This window comes from Oncorhynchus kisutch, unplaced genomic scaffold (assembly GCF_002021735.2).
Source record: "Oncorhynchus kisutch isolate 150728-3 unplaced genomic scaffold, Okis_V2 scaffold1234, whole genome shotgun sequence".
NCBI lineage: Eukaryota > Metazoa > Chordata > Actinopteri > Salmoniformes > Salmonidae > Oncorhynchus > Oncorhynchus kisutch.
Window position 1 is genome coordinate 1 of NW_022263179.1, and position 18244 is coordinate 18244.

Here is an 18244-nt window from a genome sequence, read left to right on the forward strand (position 1 = left end):
TTTTCTCTGAATGTAGAGCCAACATTCATACACACACACACACACCACACACACCACCTCTAAGGCTCTGCTGATTACTACTGGGCAGGGTATGCAATAGAGTGGGTACAGAGACATCCAATCGTGACCTCATGTGTTTAAAATTACATTTCTACAGGCTATTGCAACATATCTCAGTGAAATGTATGACCTTTTCTGTTTTGAAAAGTATTTTCAGTAATAAAAAGCGAGTTTAATAGTTGTTATTAGTCCATTGTTGATATACCCACTGAATTGTATCATATCATCAACTCTGAAGAGTTGAGAGACTACCATCTTTAGGCAGGAGAGGGAGACAGAGTCCTATGGATACATTATTTCTCTCGCTGCCAAGTTAATCAGCTTGTTTGAGGGGATCAGTTTGAGTGGGCACAGAATCGCTAATCTTGATCACATAATGCAAAGTTATTTTGGATGCAAGATGCTTGGTAGATCAGTGATTCTGCAATGCAATCCATCTCAAACACACACAATCTCTCTGAGAGAAAGAAGAATGCTGACAGTGGAGTATCTCTTTTCTGTCAGTGCTCAGTATCGCCACAAGAAAGAGTCATACCCTGAGACCCAGACTACGGTATCCCTGGGGGCCCAGACTACGGTATCCCTGGGGGCCCAGACTACGGTATCCCTGGGGGCCCAGACTACGGTATCCCTGGGGGCCAGACTAAGGTATCCCTGGGTACCAAGTCTATTGTGTAGACTGGGGCCCAGACTACGGTATCCCTGGGGCCAGACTATGGTATACCTGGGCCCAGATTACGGTTTGAATGTCTGTTGCTCCGACTAAGTTGTTACAACAGTGATTCTGCTAATCAAGGTCCTAGTGAGCTAATTGGTAGAGTCAGGTGAGTTAAATTATCATTGGAGCGAGAGTCTGAAGGAGGGTAGTTCTACAGGAGGAAGATTGGGCATCTCTGCTGTACTGCATCCCCTCCACTGGAAACGTGAACCAAAAGAGTTTGCCCAAAAACACTCAAAGCCAAGAGACCGTTGTAGTTCTGTGAGGTTTCCAGTGGCTGTTTTTGAATGAATCTTTCCTCGATTACCCACACACTCTCTGAAAATGTATTGAGGTGAGCAGGCGAGGAGATGCCTGAGGAATGGCAGAAAGATGAGTTGAGATAGAACCATTAGCTCAGAGAGCGATCCAAGTTCAGTTTTTAAGATGGCCTTCTCTTGTAGGCTTTGGAAGGGAACAGACATACTTCAGCACGGTGACTGAGCAGGATCAACACATAAACACAACACAGGGTCTGAGCATAAACTCCATAGCACTACTTACATATTTTTGAGGTCACTGCAACAAGCTTTTAAATGCTATAAATCATCATGGTTGATTGCTTGATTAAGGTTATTGCAAGAGGATCCCATTGTGTTTACAATGTTGCTCTTGCTTTTGGGAATAATCCAGCACAGGTTCACAAATTCCTTTTCGAATGCTTTCCCATTAAGATTCTTATATATATTTTTTCCAGTAGTGGAAAAAGTACCCAATTGTCAAAGTAACGATACCTTAATAGAAAATGACTCAAGTAAAAGTGAAAGACACGCAGTAAAATGCTACTTGAGTAAAAGTCTAAAATTATTTGGTTTTAAATATGCTTAAGTATCAAAAGTAAACGTAATTGCTCAAATATACTTAAGTATAAGAAGTAAAAGTATAAATGATTATATTAAGCAACCCATTCTCTTGTATTTTTTATTTATTTACAGATAGCCAGTGTCCTGTCCTGCTAAGCATTCAAAATGTAACAAGTACTTTGGGTGTCATTCATACTGTAATCTGAAAATGTATGACGTAAAACGTACATTATTTTCTTTAGAATGTAGTGAAGTAAAAGTTGTCAAAAAAATTAAGTAAAGATACCCCAAAAACGACTTAAGTAGTAATTTAATGTACTTTACACCACTGTGAATTTACCCAACAGAAAAATATTTTAAGTGGATTTATTTTCCAGACGCACCAGACGTGACCTATTGACTGTTGGGCTGTTAGTCCGGCAAAAGCGGGGGAAAAAGCTATTTCACATCCCGTTACGATGAGGCACAAAGCCTTGGGGTTGGTTCGTGACAAGCCACCGCGGATGAGGCTGAGGTCAGCGCTGACAGGTCGGCCATTTTCTCCTCAACACCGAGGGCTCATGTATCAAATGAGAACCCCACATGACGGAAGAAGCATGCCACGGTGTCTAGTGTTGCCCAATTGCTGTCTAAGCGTGAACTGAACATCTCTAGCGCTGCCCAAACGTTATGTAAGCGTTAACCAAGCGTTGCCGCTCATCCTCTGGTCAGGAACTGGGTCATGGTGGACGGTGGCCATCCAAAACCCATAGACTGAGGTCTTATTGATATGATTGACATGGCAAGTGGGAAAATAATACCCAGAGTAAGAACTTGACCGAGAATATCTTGAATTGTGTTGAGACGGTATGCGTTGCAGAAAACTGTATTGCTGCAAGAATCTTTGTCTGAAGGTTTACTTTAGGAGAGTGACAGACAGACAGACAGACAGACAGACAGACAGACAGACAGACAGACAGACAGACAGACAGACAGACAGACAGACAGACAGACAGACAGACAGACAGACAGACAGACAGACAGACAGACAGACAGACAGACAGACAGACAGACAGACAGACAGACAGACAGACAGACAGACAGACAGACAGACAGACAGACAGACAGACAGACAGACAGACAGACAGACAGACAGACAGACAGACAGACAGACAGACAGACAGACAGACAGACAGACAGACAGACAGACAGACAGACAGACAGACAGACAGACAGACAGACAGACAGACAGACAGACAGACAGACAGATGAAAAGAGTGAAACAAGCTGTAATTTACACTGTAAATGTAATATTAAAACGTGAATATAACAAAATCATATAGTATATAATATAAAGACCCAACCCGACCCTTTAAAAATAGCAGCTGTTATAGAGTTTACAGTATACAAGTTTATGAACAGAGTGACCATATATAGTAAATAAACGATGTAAATAAGACATTGGAAGTGGAAAATAGTTTTTTTTACACACACACTACTTTACATCCTATTTACATAACAGTAAAATACACTCACAGATCTCTGCGCCAATTCTTTTGTACACTGTTGATTCCTGTCCACCTAAAAAGGCACTGAACAGGTCAAATACTGTGACATAGGTTAAACTAACACACTGAATATTTTAGGATATAGAAATTGGGTGAAATTCTAAGTCTTCTTAGGGGCCCAGTTTGAAGAGATCATTAGTCATACAGACACATCTGCTTTCTGTGATTATAAAAATGTCATGACTGGTTTTCAGCACTGAAAAAAAGCTATTATTACATTCCCCTATGTCATTACACTTACTGCATGTCAGTATTGTTAAAAGACAAATGCCTGACAAAGTGGTATGTTTTGGAACACAAATCATACATTTCATGTGGTATGTTTTGGAACACAACCCATACGTTTCAGGTGGTATGTTTTGGAACACAACCCATACGTTTCATGTGGTATGTTTTGGAACACAACCCATACGTTTCATGTGGTATGTTTTGGAACACAACCCATAAGTTTCATGTGGTATGTTTTGGAACACAACCAATACGTTTCAGGTGGTATGTTTTGGAACACAACCCATACGTTTCATGTGGTATGTTTTGGAACACAACCCATACGTTTCATGTGGTATGTTTTGGAACACAACCCATACGTTTCATGTAATCCGTATGGCCATTCAGTGTACCTCCAATAATAATGATTGACACACTGAGTTTAGAACATGTATCAAATAAAAAGCCGCCATAATCTTCACCTCTTCTATTAGCGAGACGTGTCGCTTTGTCAACGTCAATCGCTGGCGCCCTCTCACGAGGGCCAGATGTATACAAATAAATAAATAGACTGCACACTACGTTCTAATCCATTTAAATAGAAAACACAGTGTAGAGAGGAAGCAACTCCACTGACATCTGGTGTGAGTGAGCCAAGGAAAGGCCCAGATCTATAAGACCTATTAAATAACACAGAGTGCCAGAAATACACTCAATAAGAAACATCTAAATGTGTACTCTGACCACATAACGCACACGCAACCCACCAGGGGCTAGTGTAGAGTTCCCTCAAAAACTGGAGACATGTTAGCCATGTAGGCTAACTGCTAACGTTTGGCTAAGTAACCGTTAGCATTAGCATTAGTTAGGTAATAGTTACTGAACAGTCTTTCCAAAAACAACCACTTGGTGAATGGTGAGAGTTAGGACCTGTCTAGAAACAACCTTTTGCTCATAGCCGCAAGCTAATAGCCCTACTCTCCAGGTACTGGTGTAGAGCAGTGTATACCAACTCCAGTCCTCAAGTATCCCCAACAGCACACATTTTTGTTGTAACCCTGGACAATCCTGATTCAACTCGAGGTGGGCTTGACGATTAGATGAAAAATTTAATCAGGTGTGCTTGTCCGGGGCCACAACAGAAATGTGTGCTGTTGGGGGCACTGGAGGACTGGAGTTGGGGTGTTGGGGGTACTGGAGGACTGGAGTTGGTATACACTGCTCTACACCAGCACCTAGGGAGTAGGGCTATGAGCTTACGGCTATGAGCTAGAGGTTGTTTCTAGACAGGTTTTAACTCTCACCATTCATCAAGTGGTAACTTCTGAATGACTGAACTTCGAGCCATTACATCATGTGCCCTCAACGTGACCCAGTAGCCACGGACCGTACCAAGTCCTGTCTGGATCTCTCCTCGCATGGCTCTGGTTTTGGTTCTGATCAAATTCAAGTATTTTCCAGGAGACAATACTGAGTCATCCATACCATTCCTATTGTCTTGTGGGCGGAGTGAGAGAACGAATCAATTCACCCCTCTTTATGGCTTAAGAGTATTCATATATTTCACCCCAAAAAATAATCTTTCCATGTCCTAGAAACTATTGTTTAGAAATGTTATTAAAGCTAATGCCTCAATCACAAAGACAGCGTCAATGCATTTTAGTACACCAGAAATACATTCATTTCCAATGGAATGCTGCGTTTGCCTTGCTGCATTGCGTTGCAGAGGCAGTTGCAGTGTGTTCTTTGTGGTGCATACCTTGGATTTATCAAACGTATGCATCACATTGTATGCATAGACAGCTTGACAGAAATGGTAGCAGAAGGTGAATGTTGAACTTTTGTTGCACACAATCCAAATGATGCTAGGTACTACTTTGCGCAATGACGCTATCAGTGTGATCAAGGCGTAACAACCTGGTCCTGCATTAATCAATTTGCATATTATAAGAATTCTTCATATCCTTTTCAGCCTCTCTGAACATGTCATTGTATTCCCAGCCTCTGAACATCCCAAAATATCTCTTCCATTCATGGTGTTTTTCCCCTCCCAAAACTGAAGCGACGTCCAGCCACGAAGCCCCAACATGGCTACTTTCCATAAAGTCAGTTTCCTCATTCTTACATCTCCCAACCGTCTTGTTAGTTAGGCATCCTCCGTTGGAGAGATCATTCTCCATCCTCCCGGCTTGTGGTACAGTCCTAAATATTCCACCCCTCCTCTTACAGTGCTGTGGTCAGTCCTGAATGCTCCACCCCTCCTCTTGCAGGCTAGTGGTACAGTCCTGAATGCTCCACCCCTCCTCTTGCAGGCTAGTGGTACAGTCCTGAATGCTCCACCCCTCCTCTTGCAGGCTAGTGGTACAGTCCTGAATGCTCCACCCCTCCTCTTGCAGGCTAGTGGTACAGTTCTGAATGGAGCGGTTTGGTCTGTGCTTCTTCCAGTAGTTTTTCCTCCAACCTGGAGTAGTGTATGAAGACTTTGTGGATCCACCCCGAGTAGTAGGCCACATTGACGAAGATGGCGGGCCGCCGGGCCAGGGCACAGCCCCGGCCGTGGATGCTCACGCCCACAATGACTTTGCTCTCTCGCTCCTGACACACCAATGGGCCACCGTAGTCTCTCTGTGAGGGACAAACCAATAGCAGGTTAGCGTGGTGCTCATGCAGCCGATCAAAAGGCATTATGGTAGATATACTAATAGCTTGAAGTAATAACTGAGTCACACAATGTCGAGTCAATGCATGTTTCAGATAATTTAGAGTAATGCTCACCTCACACACTCCCTGGTCTTTCCTGCCCCCGGCACACACTTTGCTGTCGGTGACAGGCAGGGTTTTGTTGTGGAGCTCAGAACACCAGTCGTTACTGACCATGGGCAGACTCACAGCTTTCAGTGCCCCCTCATATCCTGTCCCTGAACAGGAAGTAGCCGGAAATAAAGCAGGAAACAGTCAGTCTACTGTCCAAACACCATTTCACCATGTTCCAAACCTATAACCCTAGACAACATGTTTGTCTATATGGTGTCATTGTGGGGGACTTTACTCACACATTCAACACATGATTTCCTAAGGTCTCTTTTCCAAATATCAAGGATCTCTTGATCCAATACCCCCCAATCTCTTCACCACAGCATAGCATGAAACAGAGGTCATACAGAATACACTTAGTGGCCAGTTTACTAGGTACACCCATCTAGTACCAGGTCAGAACCCTTTTGCCTCCAGAACTGCCTAAATTCTTTGGGGAATTGGAAACATTGCTCAATTGGTATCAAGGGACCTAAAGTGTGCCAGGAAAACAGTCTCCACACCATTACACCACCACCCGCCTGTACCGTTGACACCAGGCAGGATGGGGCCATGGACTCATGCTGCTTACGCCAAACCTGACTCTGCCATCAGCATGATGCAACAGGAACCAGGATTCATCTGACCAGATGATGTTTTTCCACTCCTTATTCACCAGTGTTGGTGATCGCGTGCTCACTGGAGACGTTTCTTCTTGTTTTTTGCACCATTCTCAGTAAACCCTAGACACTGTTGTGGGTTAAAAGCCCAGGAGGCCAGCTGTTTCTGAGATACTGGACTTGGCAGACCTGGCACCAACAATCATACCATGCTCAAAGTCGCTTTGGTCACTCGTTTTGCCCATTCTAACGTTCAGTCAAATATTAACTTTATATAGCAAGCCACGGCCACTGTCTGGAGGAGCAAAGCATTTTGGTGAATGGGGTGGTGTACCTAATAAACTGACCATTGAGTGTATAAAAGATAATAAGACACCACACAGGGATAAGACACCACACAGGGATAAGACATAACACAGGAACAGTCATGTAGGGCAGTACCTTTGGTCTCTCCCCAGCCGTACATGAGACAGTTGGTTCCGTCTGTGACCCCACAGCCTGCTACTGGGAGCTGGATGGTGAAGGCATGCTCAGAGAGAGGGGCAGGCCTAGGCATGGACACATAAACACATGAATGAATAAATAAATGGTTGCTGTGCCTACAATGCATGATTGAGAAGGAATTAATGGATGGATTGATTGATTGATTGAGTATATTTTTAACATTTATTTTACCAGGTAAGTAAAATGGCTGACTGACTGTCCCACTGAATGAATGAATGCTATTCTTACTTGGCCAGTTTGAGCAGGGCCAGGTTGGATCCCTCCGGGCCACAGACCACGTGTGCGATGCGGAGCCTGGGGTGGTCCAAGGACGAGTTGAGGTGAAGGAGGCCCACCTGTACACTGTACTCACTCAGGTCTGGAACACTGAGGACCACAGAGACTACTGTCAGGCACATTCCAAATAGGGTTGACCACACATTGACCAGTCAGTATAAACTGAACATAGTATAAGAGGTATACGCTGAAGAAAACATTGGCCACAGCTTGTATAAACACTATAATACATAATATAATGTAATACAATACAGTACTGCAGTATTCTACTCTATTCTCTGTATGAACACGTATCATTGGCCACATACTAACCACAGCTACCATCATCACTAAACTCACACTAGACTATAGAACGCCTCAGCATGCACTCTACAAACTCACTCAATCTGGCTCCTCAACTAACTGTGTTCAATGACCCACACACAGCACATTGCATAGTCAGCAACAAGCTACAGAACTAATGCTGATGCCAATGGCCACAGTCTTGATGGAAGCAAGGTTCTGTAATGTTGGCATGAGGAGTACAGCTAAACCACTCACTAGGAGTACAGCTAAACCACTCACTAGGAGTACAGCTAAACCCCTCACTAGGAGTACAGCTAAACCCCTCACTAGGAGTACAGCTAAACCCCTCACTAGGAGTACAGCTAAACCACTCACTAGGAGTACAGCTAAACCACTCACTAGGAGTACAGCTAAACCACTCACTAGGAGTACAGCTAAACCACTCACTAGGAGTACAGCTAAACCACTCACTAGGAGTACAGCTAAACCACTCACTAGGAGTACAGCTAAACCACTCACTAGGAGTACAACTAAACCACTCACTAGGAGTACAACTAAACCACTCACTAGGAGTACAACTAAACCACTCACTAGGAGTACAACGAAACCACTCACTAGGAGTACAGCTAAACCACTCACTAGGAGTACAGCTAAACCACTCACTAGGAGTACAACGAAACCACTCACTAGGAGTACAGCTAAACCACTCACTAGGAGTACAGCTAAACCACTCACTAGGAGTACAACTAAACCACTCACTAGGAGTACAGCTAAACCACTCACTAGGAGTACAGCTAAACCACTCACTAGGAGTACAGCTAAACCACTCACTAGAAGTACAACTAAACCACTCACTAGGAGTACAACGAAACCACTCACTAGGAGTACAGCTAAACCCCTCACTAGGAGTACAACTAAACCACTCACTAGGAGTACAGCTAAACCACTCACTAGGAGTACAATTAAACCACTCACTAGGAGTACAACGAAACCACTCACTAGGAGTACAGCTAAACCACTCACTAGGAGTACAGCTAAACCACTCACTAGGAGTACAGCTAAACCACTCACTAGGAGTACAGCTAAACCACTCACTAGGAGTACAGCTAAACCACTCACTAGGAGTACAGCTAAACCACTCACTAGGAGTACAGCTAAACCCCTCACTAGGAGTACAGCTAAACCCCTCACTAGGAGTACAGCTAAACCCCTCACTAGGAGTACAGCTAAACCACTCACTAGGAGTACAGCTAAACCACTCACTAGGAGTACAGCTAAACCACTCACTAGGAGTACAGCTAAACCACTCACTAGGAGTACAGCTAAACCACTCACTAGGAGTACAGCTAAACCACTCACTAGGAGTACAGCTAAACCACTCACTAGGAGTACAACTAAACCACTCACTAGGAGTACAACTAAACCACTCACTAGGAGTACAACTAAACCACTCACTAGGAGTACAACGAAACCACTCACTAGGAGTACAGCTAAACCACTCACTAGGAGTACAGCTAAACCACTCACTAGGAGTACAACGAAACCACTCACTAGGAGTACAGCTAAACCACTCACTAGGAGTACAGCTAAACCACTCACTAGGAGTACAACTAAACCACTCACTAGGAGTACAGCTAAACCACTCACTAGGAGTACAGCTAAACCACTCACTAGGAGTACAGCTAAACCACTCACTAGAAGTACAACTAAACCACTCACTAGGAGTACAACGAAACCACTCACTAGGAGTACAGCTAAACCCCTCACTAGGAGTACAACTAAACCACTCACTAGGAGTACAGCTAAACCACTCACTAGGAGTACAATTAAACCACTCACTAGGAGTACAAAGAAACCACTCACTAGGAGTACAGCTAAACCACTCACTAGGAGTACAGCTAAACCACTCACTAGGAGTACAGCTAAACCACTCACTAGGAGTACAGCTAAACCACTCACTAGGAGTACAGCTAAACCACTCACTAGGAGTACAACTAAACCACTCACTAGGAGTACAGCTAAACCACTCACTAGGAGTACAACGAAACCACTCACTAGGAGTACAGCTAAACCACTCACTAGGAGTACAGCTAAACCACTCACTAGGAGTACAGCTAAACCACTCACTAGGAGTACAACTAAACCACTCACTAGGAGTACAGCTAAACCACTCACTAGGAGTACAGCTAAACCACTCACTAGGAGTACAGCTAAACCACTCACTAGGAGTACAGCTAAACCACTCACTAGGAGTACAGCTAAACCACTCACTAGGAGTACAGCTAAACCACTCACTAGGAGTACAGCTAAACCACTCACTAGGAGTACAGCTAAACCACTCACTAGGAGTACAGCTAAACCACTCACTAGGAGTACAGCTAAACCACTCACTAGGAGTACAGCTAAACCACTCACTAGGATACCAAGCATGAATGATAAGAATGCATTAGGAGCTTAACACAGTCTAGATGGGGAGGAAACAGTTCAGGTCTTATCTGATTGACAGACTCATCTTAAAGTTGGATTCCTGCACTTAAGCCTTTTCATTATCTGTGGATGAGGCCTGGTTTGATTTGTGGCCAAAATGTCTCTCAAACGACTATGAAGTGATTGTAAGTTCACTGAATAAACGCTCCTTCTTAATGACCCTCTTATAACAGTGTGTCATCACAAGGCACAGGAGTTTTCCTGACCGTAATATTACTTACCACAGACACTGTTCCTTTGTAAAGTGTCTTTAGGTTCTAGAAAAGCACTATACAAATCACATGTTTGTTTTTGCAATTATTAATATTACTTGCCAATTCTTTGTTATGGCCTATAACTCGGGCTCAAAAACATTCTGACTACTGTATGAAGAAAAAAATCCTGACCCAACCTCATATTTCTGGTGTACTATGATTGAGACAATGGCAAAAAGTAACAAAAACCTATTGAAAAAATGGGTGAAACGCAAAAACATAATCTAAAGCCCATACATCCATTAATACACTACATGGATCAAGGAGCTTTTCATTCAAACTGCTATTGCAGATCTGGACACAGTGACACGGTCCGGGCGCGGACGTTAAACAGATCTGTAGAGGCTGGAGCATCCATTATCATAAACAGGATATGGGCAGGCTGCATCTTCACTTAGAATTGGATTGGGGGAAAAGAGAGGAAGGGAAGAGGGAGAGAGCGAGAGAGAGAAGGAGGTAGATGGAAGAGGGAGGGAGGGATGGAGATAGAGATAGACAGACAGAGGGATGGAGAGAGTAGTAGGGAGAGCGAAAGACGGAGACAGAGTTGGAGGAAGAGGAAGAATAAAGAACTGATAGAGAAGCAGAGAGAACATATTATACAGACTCCCCAGGTCTTTGTTTTAACTCTGTTTCCATTCAACCTCTCTCCTCTCTCTCTTCTTCTCCCTATGCCTCCTACTGTCTCTCACCTCTGCTTTGAATGAGGGAAAAAATAAAGTGAGAAAAAGATGGATGGAGAGATTACCAGGAGGAGAAGCACTGTTGATCCGTCAGCACCCATTCCTCTCGGATCAGCGAGCCCCCGCACCAGTGAGTGTTCCTGGGTAGGGAACAGGACATCATGATGAGCTTAGTCCCATGCTCTATAGACGCTGTTTGTACTGTATCCAACTCTTAATAAAAAAATACAGAAAATACATGTTTTATAGTCACACAGGTGCAGTGAAATGTGTTGTTTTACAGGGTCAGTCAAAGGAGTAAAGCACCCAAGAGAAATTAGGGTTAGGTGCCTTGCTTAACGACACAGACAGATTTTCCACCTTGACCTTTCGGTTACCGGCCCAACGCTCTAACTGCTAGGCTGTCTGCCGCCCTCTTCCATCCATGTCAAGTCATACAGTCAAACCTTGAGGTCCTCCTCAACATCTGGACATTCTTTCATAATGTGTATGGATCTGTCTCAAACAGCACCCCATTCCCTATTTAGTGCACTACCTTTGATTAGGGCCAATAGGACTCTAGTCAAAAGTATTGCAAATAGGCTGCCATTTGGGATTAAACTTGTGAGGAGTAGATGGATCGTTATCCTGCATGGCACCAATAGAAAAGTTGGTATAAATACAGAGCAGAGATCACCAAAAGGTTGATTGTGATCGACAGGTCCAGGGCCGGACAGGAACAAGAATTAGTCTCTGGTATTTTATCTACACCAGCCCACATCACAGCGCATGCCACAGACTCAGCCCCTCCCCGGCAGGCCACCAGCAATGCAGAAACACACCATACCCTCTAACCCTGACCCAACACACCCTACTTAGACACAGGCAGTAGTGCTGACACATACAGTTGAAGTCAGAAGTTTACATACACCTCAGCCAAATACATTTAAACTCAGTTTTCACAATTCCTGACATTTTATCCTAGTAAAAATTCCCTGTCTTAGGTCAGTTAGGATCACCACTTTATTTTAAGAATGTGAAATGTCAGAATAATAGTAGAGAGAATGATTTTTTTCAGCTTTCATCACATTCCCAGTGGGTCAGAAGTTTACATACACTCAATTAGTATTTGGTAGCATTGTCTTTACATTGTTTAATTTGGGTCAAATGTTTCAGGTAGCCTTCCACAAGCTTTCCACAATAAGTTGGGTGAATTTTGGCCCATTCCTTCTGACAGAGCTGGTGTAACTGAGTCAGGTTTGTAGGCCTCCTTGCTCGCACACGCTTTTTCAGTTCTGCCCACAAATGTATAGGATTGAGGTCAGGGCTTTGTGATGGCCACTCCAATACCTTGACTTTGTTGTCCTTAAGGCATTTTGCAACAACTTTGGAAGTATGCTTGGGGTCATTGTTCATTTGGAAGACCCATTTGCGACCAAGCTTTAACTTCCTGACTGATGTCTTAAGATGTTGTACATTTTTATTTAACCTTTATTTAAACCAGGTAGGTTAGTTGAGAACAAATTCTCATTTGCAACTGCGAACTGGCCAAGATAAAGCATAGCAATTCGACACATACAACAACACAGGAATAAACCAAACATAGTCAATAATACAGTAGCACAAAAGAAAACAAAAAGTCTATATACAGTGACTGCAAATGAGGTAAGATAAGGGAGTTAAGGCAATAAATAGGCCATGTTGGCAAAGTAATTACAATATAGCAATTAAACACTGGAATGGTAGATGTGCAGAAGATGAATGTGCAAGTAGAGATACATACTGGGGTGCAAAGGAGCAAGATAAATAAATAAATACTGTATGGGGATGATGTAGGTAGATAGATGGGCTGATTACAAATGGGCTATGTACAGGTGCAGTGATCTGTGAGCTGCTCTGACAGCTGGTGCTTAAAGCTAGTGAGGGAGATATGAGTCTCTAGCTTCAGAGATTTTTGCAGTTTGTTCCAGTCATTGGCAGCAGAGAACTGGAAGGAAAGATGACCAAAGGAGGAATTGGATTTGGGGGTGACCAGTGAGATATACCTGCTGGAGCGCGTGCTACGAGTGGGTGCTGCTATGGCGACCAGTGAGCTGAGATAAGGCGGGGCCATACCTTTACCACAGTGATAGACTGCATCCAGTTTGTTGAGTAGAGTGTTGGAGGCTATTTTATAGATGACATCACCGAAGTCGAGGATCGGTAGGATGGTCAGTTTTACGAGGGTATGTTTGGCAGCATGAGTGAAGGATGCTTTGTTGCGATATAGGAAGCCAATTCTAGATTTAATTTTGGATTGAAGATGCTTAGTGTGAGTCTGGAAGGAGAGTCAGTCTACCTAGACACCTAGGTATTTGTAGTTGTCCACCTATTCTAAGTCAGAGCCGTCCAGAGTAGTGATGCTGGACGAGCGAGCAGGTGCGGGCAGTGATCGGTTGAATAGCATGCATTTAGTTTTACTTGCGTTTAAGAGCAGTTGGAGGCCACGGAAGGAGAGTTGAATGGCATTGAAGCTCGTCTGGAGGTTAGTTAACACAGTGTCCAAAAAGGGGCCAGAAGTATACAGAATGGTGTCATTTTTAGAGGTGTACCAGAGAATCACCAGCAGCAAGAGCAACATCATTGATGTATACAGAGAAGAGAGTCGGCCCGAAGATTGAACCCTGTGGCACCGCCATAGAGACTGCCAGAGGTCCGGACAACAGCCCCTCCAATTTGACACACTGAACTCTATCAGAGTAGTAGCTGGTAAACCAGGCGAGGCAATCATTTGAGAAACCAAGGCCGTCGAGTCTGCCAATAAGAATGTGGTGATTGACAGAGTCGAAAGCCTTGGCCAGGTCGATGAATACGGCTGCACAGTAATGTCTCTTATCGATGACGGTTATGATGTCGTTTAGGACCTTGAGCATGGCTGAGGTGCACCCATGACCAGCTCTGACCAGCTCTGTTTGTTAACTTGGCTTTCGAAGACCTTAGAAAGACAGGATAGGATAGATATAGGTCTGTAGCAGTTTGGGTCTAGAGTGTTACCCCCGTTGAAGAGGGGGATGAGCGCGGCAGCTTTCCAATCTTTGGGAATATATCCACATAATTTTCTATTTTGTGAAGTGCACCAGTCTCTCCTGCAGCAAATCACCACCACAACATGATGCTGTCACCCCCGTCCTTCACCCCCTTCCTTCACCCCCATCCTTCACGGTACATTCAGGCGTTTGGAAATTGCTCCCAAGGATGAACCAGACTTGTGGAGGTCTCCAATTTTTTTCCTGAGGTCTTTGCTGATTTCTTTTGATTTTCCATTATGTCAAGCAAAAAGGCACTGAGTTTGAAGGTAGGCCTTGAAATACTGTTCCTCTGTCTGGAGATACAACTCACCACTATAACTGTTCCTCTGTCTGGAGATACAACTCACCACTATAACTGTTCCTCTGTCTGGAGATACAACTCACCACTATAACTGTTCCTCTGTCTGGAGATACAACTCACCACTATAACTGTTCCTCTGGAGATACAACTCACCACTATAACTGTTCCTCTGTCTGGAGATACAACTCACCACTATAACTGTTCCCCTGTCTGGGGATACAACTCACCACTATAACTGTTCCTCTGTCTGGAGATACAACTCACCACTATAACTGTTCCTCTGTCTGGAGATACAACTCACCCCTATAACTGTTCCTCTGTCTGGAGATACAACTCACCACTATAACTGTTCCTCTGTCTGGAGATACAACTCACCACTATAACTGTTCCTCTGTTTGGAGATACAACTCACCACTATAACTGTTCCTCTGTCTGGAGATACAACTCACCTCTATAACTGTTCCTCTGTCTGGAGATACAACTCACCACTATAACTGTTCCTCTGTCTGGAGATACAACTCACCACTATAACTGTGTCTCTGGAGATACAACTCACCACTATAACTGTTCCTCTGATGGCTCGCTCATCACAGCAAAACAGGCACATGGCAGACACTTTCACTACAGGAATCATGAGGATAATGTAAAGCACTTTACTGTTTGACCAAATCCTGGTTTTAGACGCCCCCCCCAAAATAGGACATTTTGAGCAAGGTGACAATGTAGAATATGTTCTTTCTACGTTCATAAGCACCCTTTTTGTTTTTTATGATCCATGATCTTGGCTGTCTACCTCATGGTTTCCCAGACTCGGTCCTGGGACACATTTTGGTTTTTGCACAGCTGGTTGAAATAATCACAGCTTTATGATGAGTCAGCTTTATGATGAGTTGGTAGTGCTAGGGCAAACACCTAAATGTTCACCCGGGGAGGAGCAGGTCTCTTTGTTGATGTCGCATTTGACTTTGAATGTGAGTTTTTGTGACTGTAGCACAGCCAATCAGAAAACCGGGCCGGCCCATCTTGGTAAAGGGCCACTGTATAAAAAAGAAATTGCACAAAAATCTTTTAACAGGCCCATGGGCCGATGCCATGTCACTTTTTCTGTTTTTATTTTTGATAATATGTGTCCATTTCGACCCAAAACTGGTTCAGCCCATTTTATTTTATTTTATTTTTTTATTTTTTTATTTTACCTTTATTTAACCAGGTAGGCAAGTTGAGAACAAGTTCTCATTTACAATTGCGACCTGGCCAAGATAAAGCAAAGCAGTTCGACAGATAAAACGACACAGAGTTACACATGGAGTAAAAACAAACATACAGTCAATAATGCAGTATAAACAAGTCTATATACAATGTGAGCAAATGAGGTGAGAAGGGAGGTAAAGGCAAAAAAGGCCATGATGGCAAAGTAAATACAATATAGCAAGTAAAATACTGGAATGGTAGTTTTGCAATGGAAGAATGTGCAAAGTAGAAATAAAAAAATAATGGGGTGCAAAGGAGCAAAATAAATAAATAAATAAAAATTAAATACAGTTGGGAAAGAGGTAGTTGTTTGGGCTAAATTTTAGGTGGGCTATGTACAGGTGCAGTAATCTGTGAGCTGCTCTGACAGTTGGTGCTTAAAGCTAGTGAGGGAGATAAGTGTTTCCAGTTTCAGAGATTTTTGTAGTTCGTTCCAGTCATTGGCAGCAGAGAACTGGAAGGAGAGGCGGCCAAAGAAAGAATTGGTCTTGGGGGTGACTAGAGAGATATACCTGCTGGAGCGTGTGCTACAGGTGGGAGATGCTATGGTGACCAGCGAGCTGAGATAAGGGGGGACTTTACCTAGCAGGGTCTTGTAGATGACATGGAGCCAGTGGGTTTGGCGACGAGTATGAAGCGAGGGCCAGCCAACGAGAGCGTACAGGTCGCAATGGTGGGTAGTATATGGGGCTTTGGTGATAAAACGGATTGCACTGTGATAGACTGCATCCAATTTGTTGAGTAGGGTATTGGAGGCTATTTTGTAAATGACATCGCCAAAGTCGAGGATTGGTAGGATGGTCAGTTTTACAAGGGTATGTTTGGCAGCATGAGTGAAGGATGCTTTGTTGCGAAATAGGAAGCCAATTCTAGATTTAACTTTGGATTGGAGATGTTTGATATGGGTCTGGAAGGAGAGTTTACAGTCTAACCAGACACCTAAGTATTTGTAGTTGTCCACGTATTCTAAGTCAGAGCCGTCCAGAGTAGTGATGTTGGACAGGCGGGTAGGTGCAGGTAGCGATCGGTTGAAGAGCATGCATTTAGTTTTACTTGTATTTAAGAGCAATTGGAGGCCACGGAAGGAGAGTTGTATGGCATTGAAGCTTGCCTGGAGGGTTGTTAACACAGTGTCCAAAGAAGGGCCGGAAGTATACAGAATGGTGTCGTCTGCGTAGAGGTGGATCAGGGACTCACCAGCAGCAAGAGCGACCTCATTGATGTATACAGAGAAGAGAGTCGGTCCAAGAATTGAACCCTGTGGCACCCCCATAGAGACTGCCAGAGGTCCGGACAGCAGACCCTCCGACTTGACACACTGAACTCTATCAGAGAAGTAGTTGGTGAACCAGGCGAGGCAATCATTTGAGAAACCAAGGCTGTCGAGTCTGCCGATGAGGATATGGTGATTGACAGAGTCGAAAGCCTTGGCCAGATCAATGAATACGGCTGCACAGTAATGTTTCTTATCGATGGCGGTTAAGATATCGTTTAGGACCTTGAGCGTGGCTGAGGTGCACCCATGACCAGCTCTGAAACCAGATTGCATAGCAGAGAAGGTATGGTGAGATTCGAAATGGTCGGTAATCTGTTTGTTGACTTGGCTTTCGAAGACCTTAGAAAGGCACGGTAGGATAGATATAGGTCTGTAGCAGTTTGGGTCAAGAGTGTCCCCCCCTTTGAAGAGGGGGATGACCGCAGCTGCTTTCCAATCTTTGGGAATCTCAAAGATTCCCAAAGAATCTCAAAGATCTGCCAGAATTGCCAGATGGCCAATTCGCCCCTGGACTGGTCGATCTCCAAGGCATTCCTTGGACTGTTTTTAATAGGTTCACGTTGAATAGGGTTTTGTTTTTTAAAGTCAAATTTAAAACTGAATCTGAGGGGTAGATCTCAGCCTGCATTTTGACTCAGAAAGTGATCTCGGCTCAAAAAGGTCACCACTGACATAGAGTTTGACTCTAAGTAATGAGAGGTGGAAAAGTGCTCCAGAGCAAAAAGCGAATAAAAACAGTACCAGAACTATATTGATTGATGTTGAAGTATCCGGTAACATGGGTAGTTTGAACATGGAAGAATGCATATGCTCAGCAGCCAATCATTTTGTCTCTGTGGTTTATTTTTTGTTATCATTTCATTTTTTTCAAGTGTCCAAGTTTAACATGCCTATGTTACATGAGTCTTCAACTTCCATCAATGTTTTTACATTCATGTCTTCCCTCTATTTGTCTTTGAACAGAAGGATGCAGATTCAGCACGTAAAACACATGGGCATGTTCAGTCTTTCATACAACAAAGTTCACTAAACTCTTAAAAAAAGGTGCCATCTAAAACCTAAAAGGGTTCTTCAGAAGCAGAACCCTTTTTGG

General features: G+C 43.7%; 1 protein-coding gene across 1 annotated transcript in view; it reads right to left on the minus strand.

Moving 5' to 3' along the window:
- Positions 1–2791: 2791 nt before the first annotated feature.
- Positions 2792–18244, minus strand: part of LOC109886393 (hepatocyte growth factor-like) — a 54560-nt gene continuing 39107 nt past the window's right edge. Inside the window, exons 15-19 of the mRNA XM_031818033.1 lie at positions 11342–11416; positions 7520–7657; positions 7229–7335; positions 6150–6292; positions 2792–5999 (exon numbers count right to left, since the gene is read on the minus strand). Of these exons, the coding sequence (XP_031673893.1) occupies positions 5772–5999; positions 6150–6292; positions 7229–7335; positions 7520–7657; positions 11342–11416 (691 nt within the window). The 3' untranslated portion in view covers positions 2792–5771. The remainder of the gene's footprint in view (positions 6000–6149; positions 6293–7228; positions 7336–7519; positions 7658–11341; positions 11417–18244) is intronic.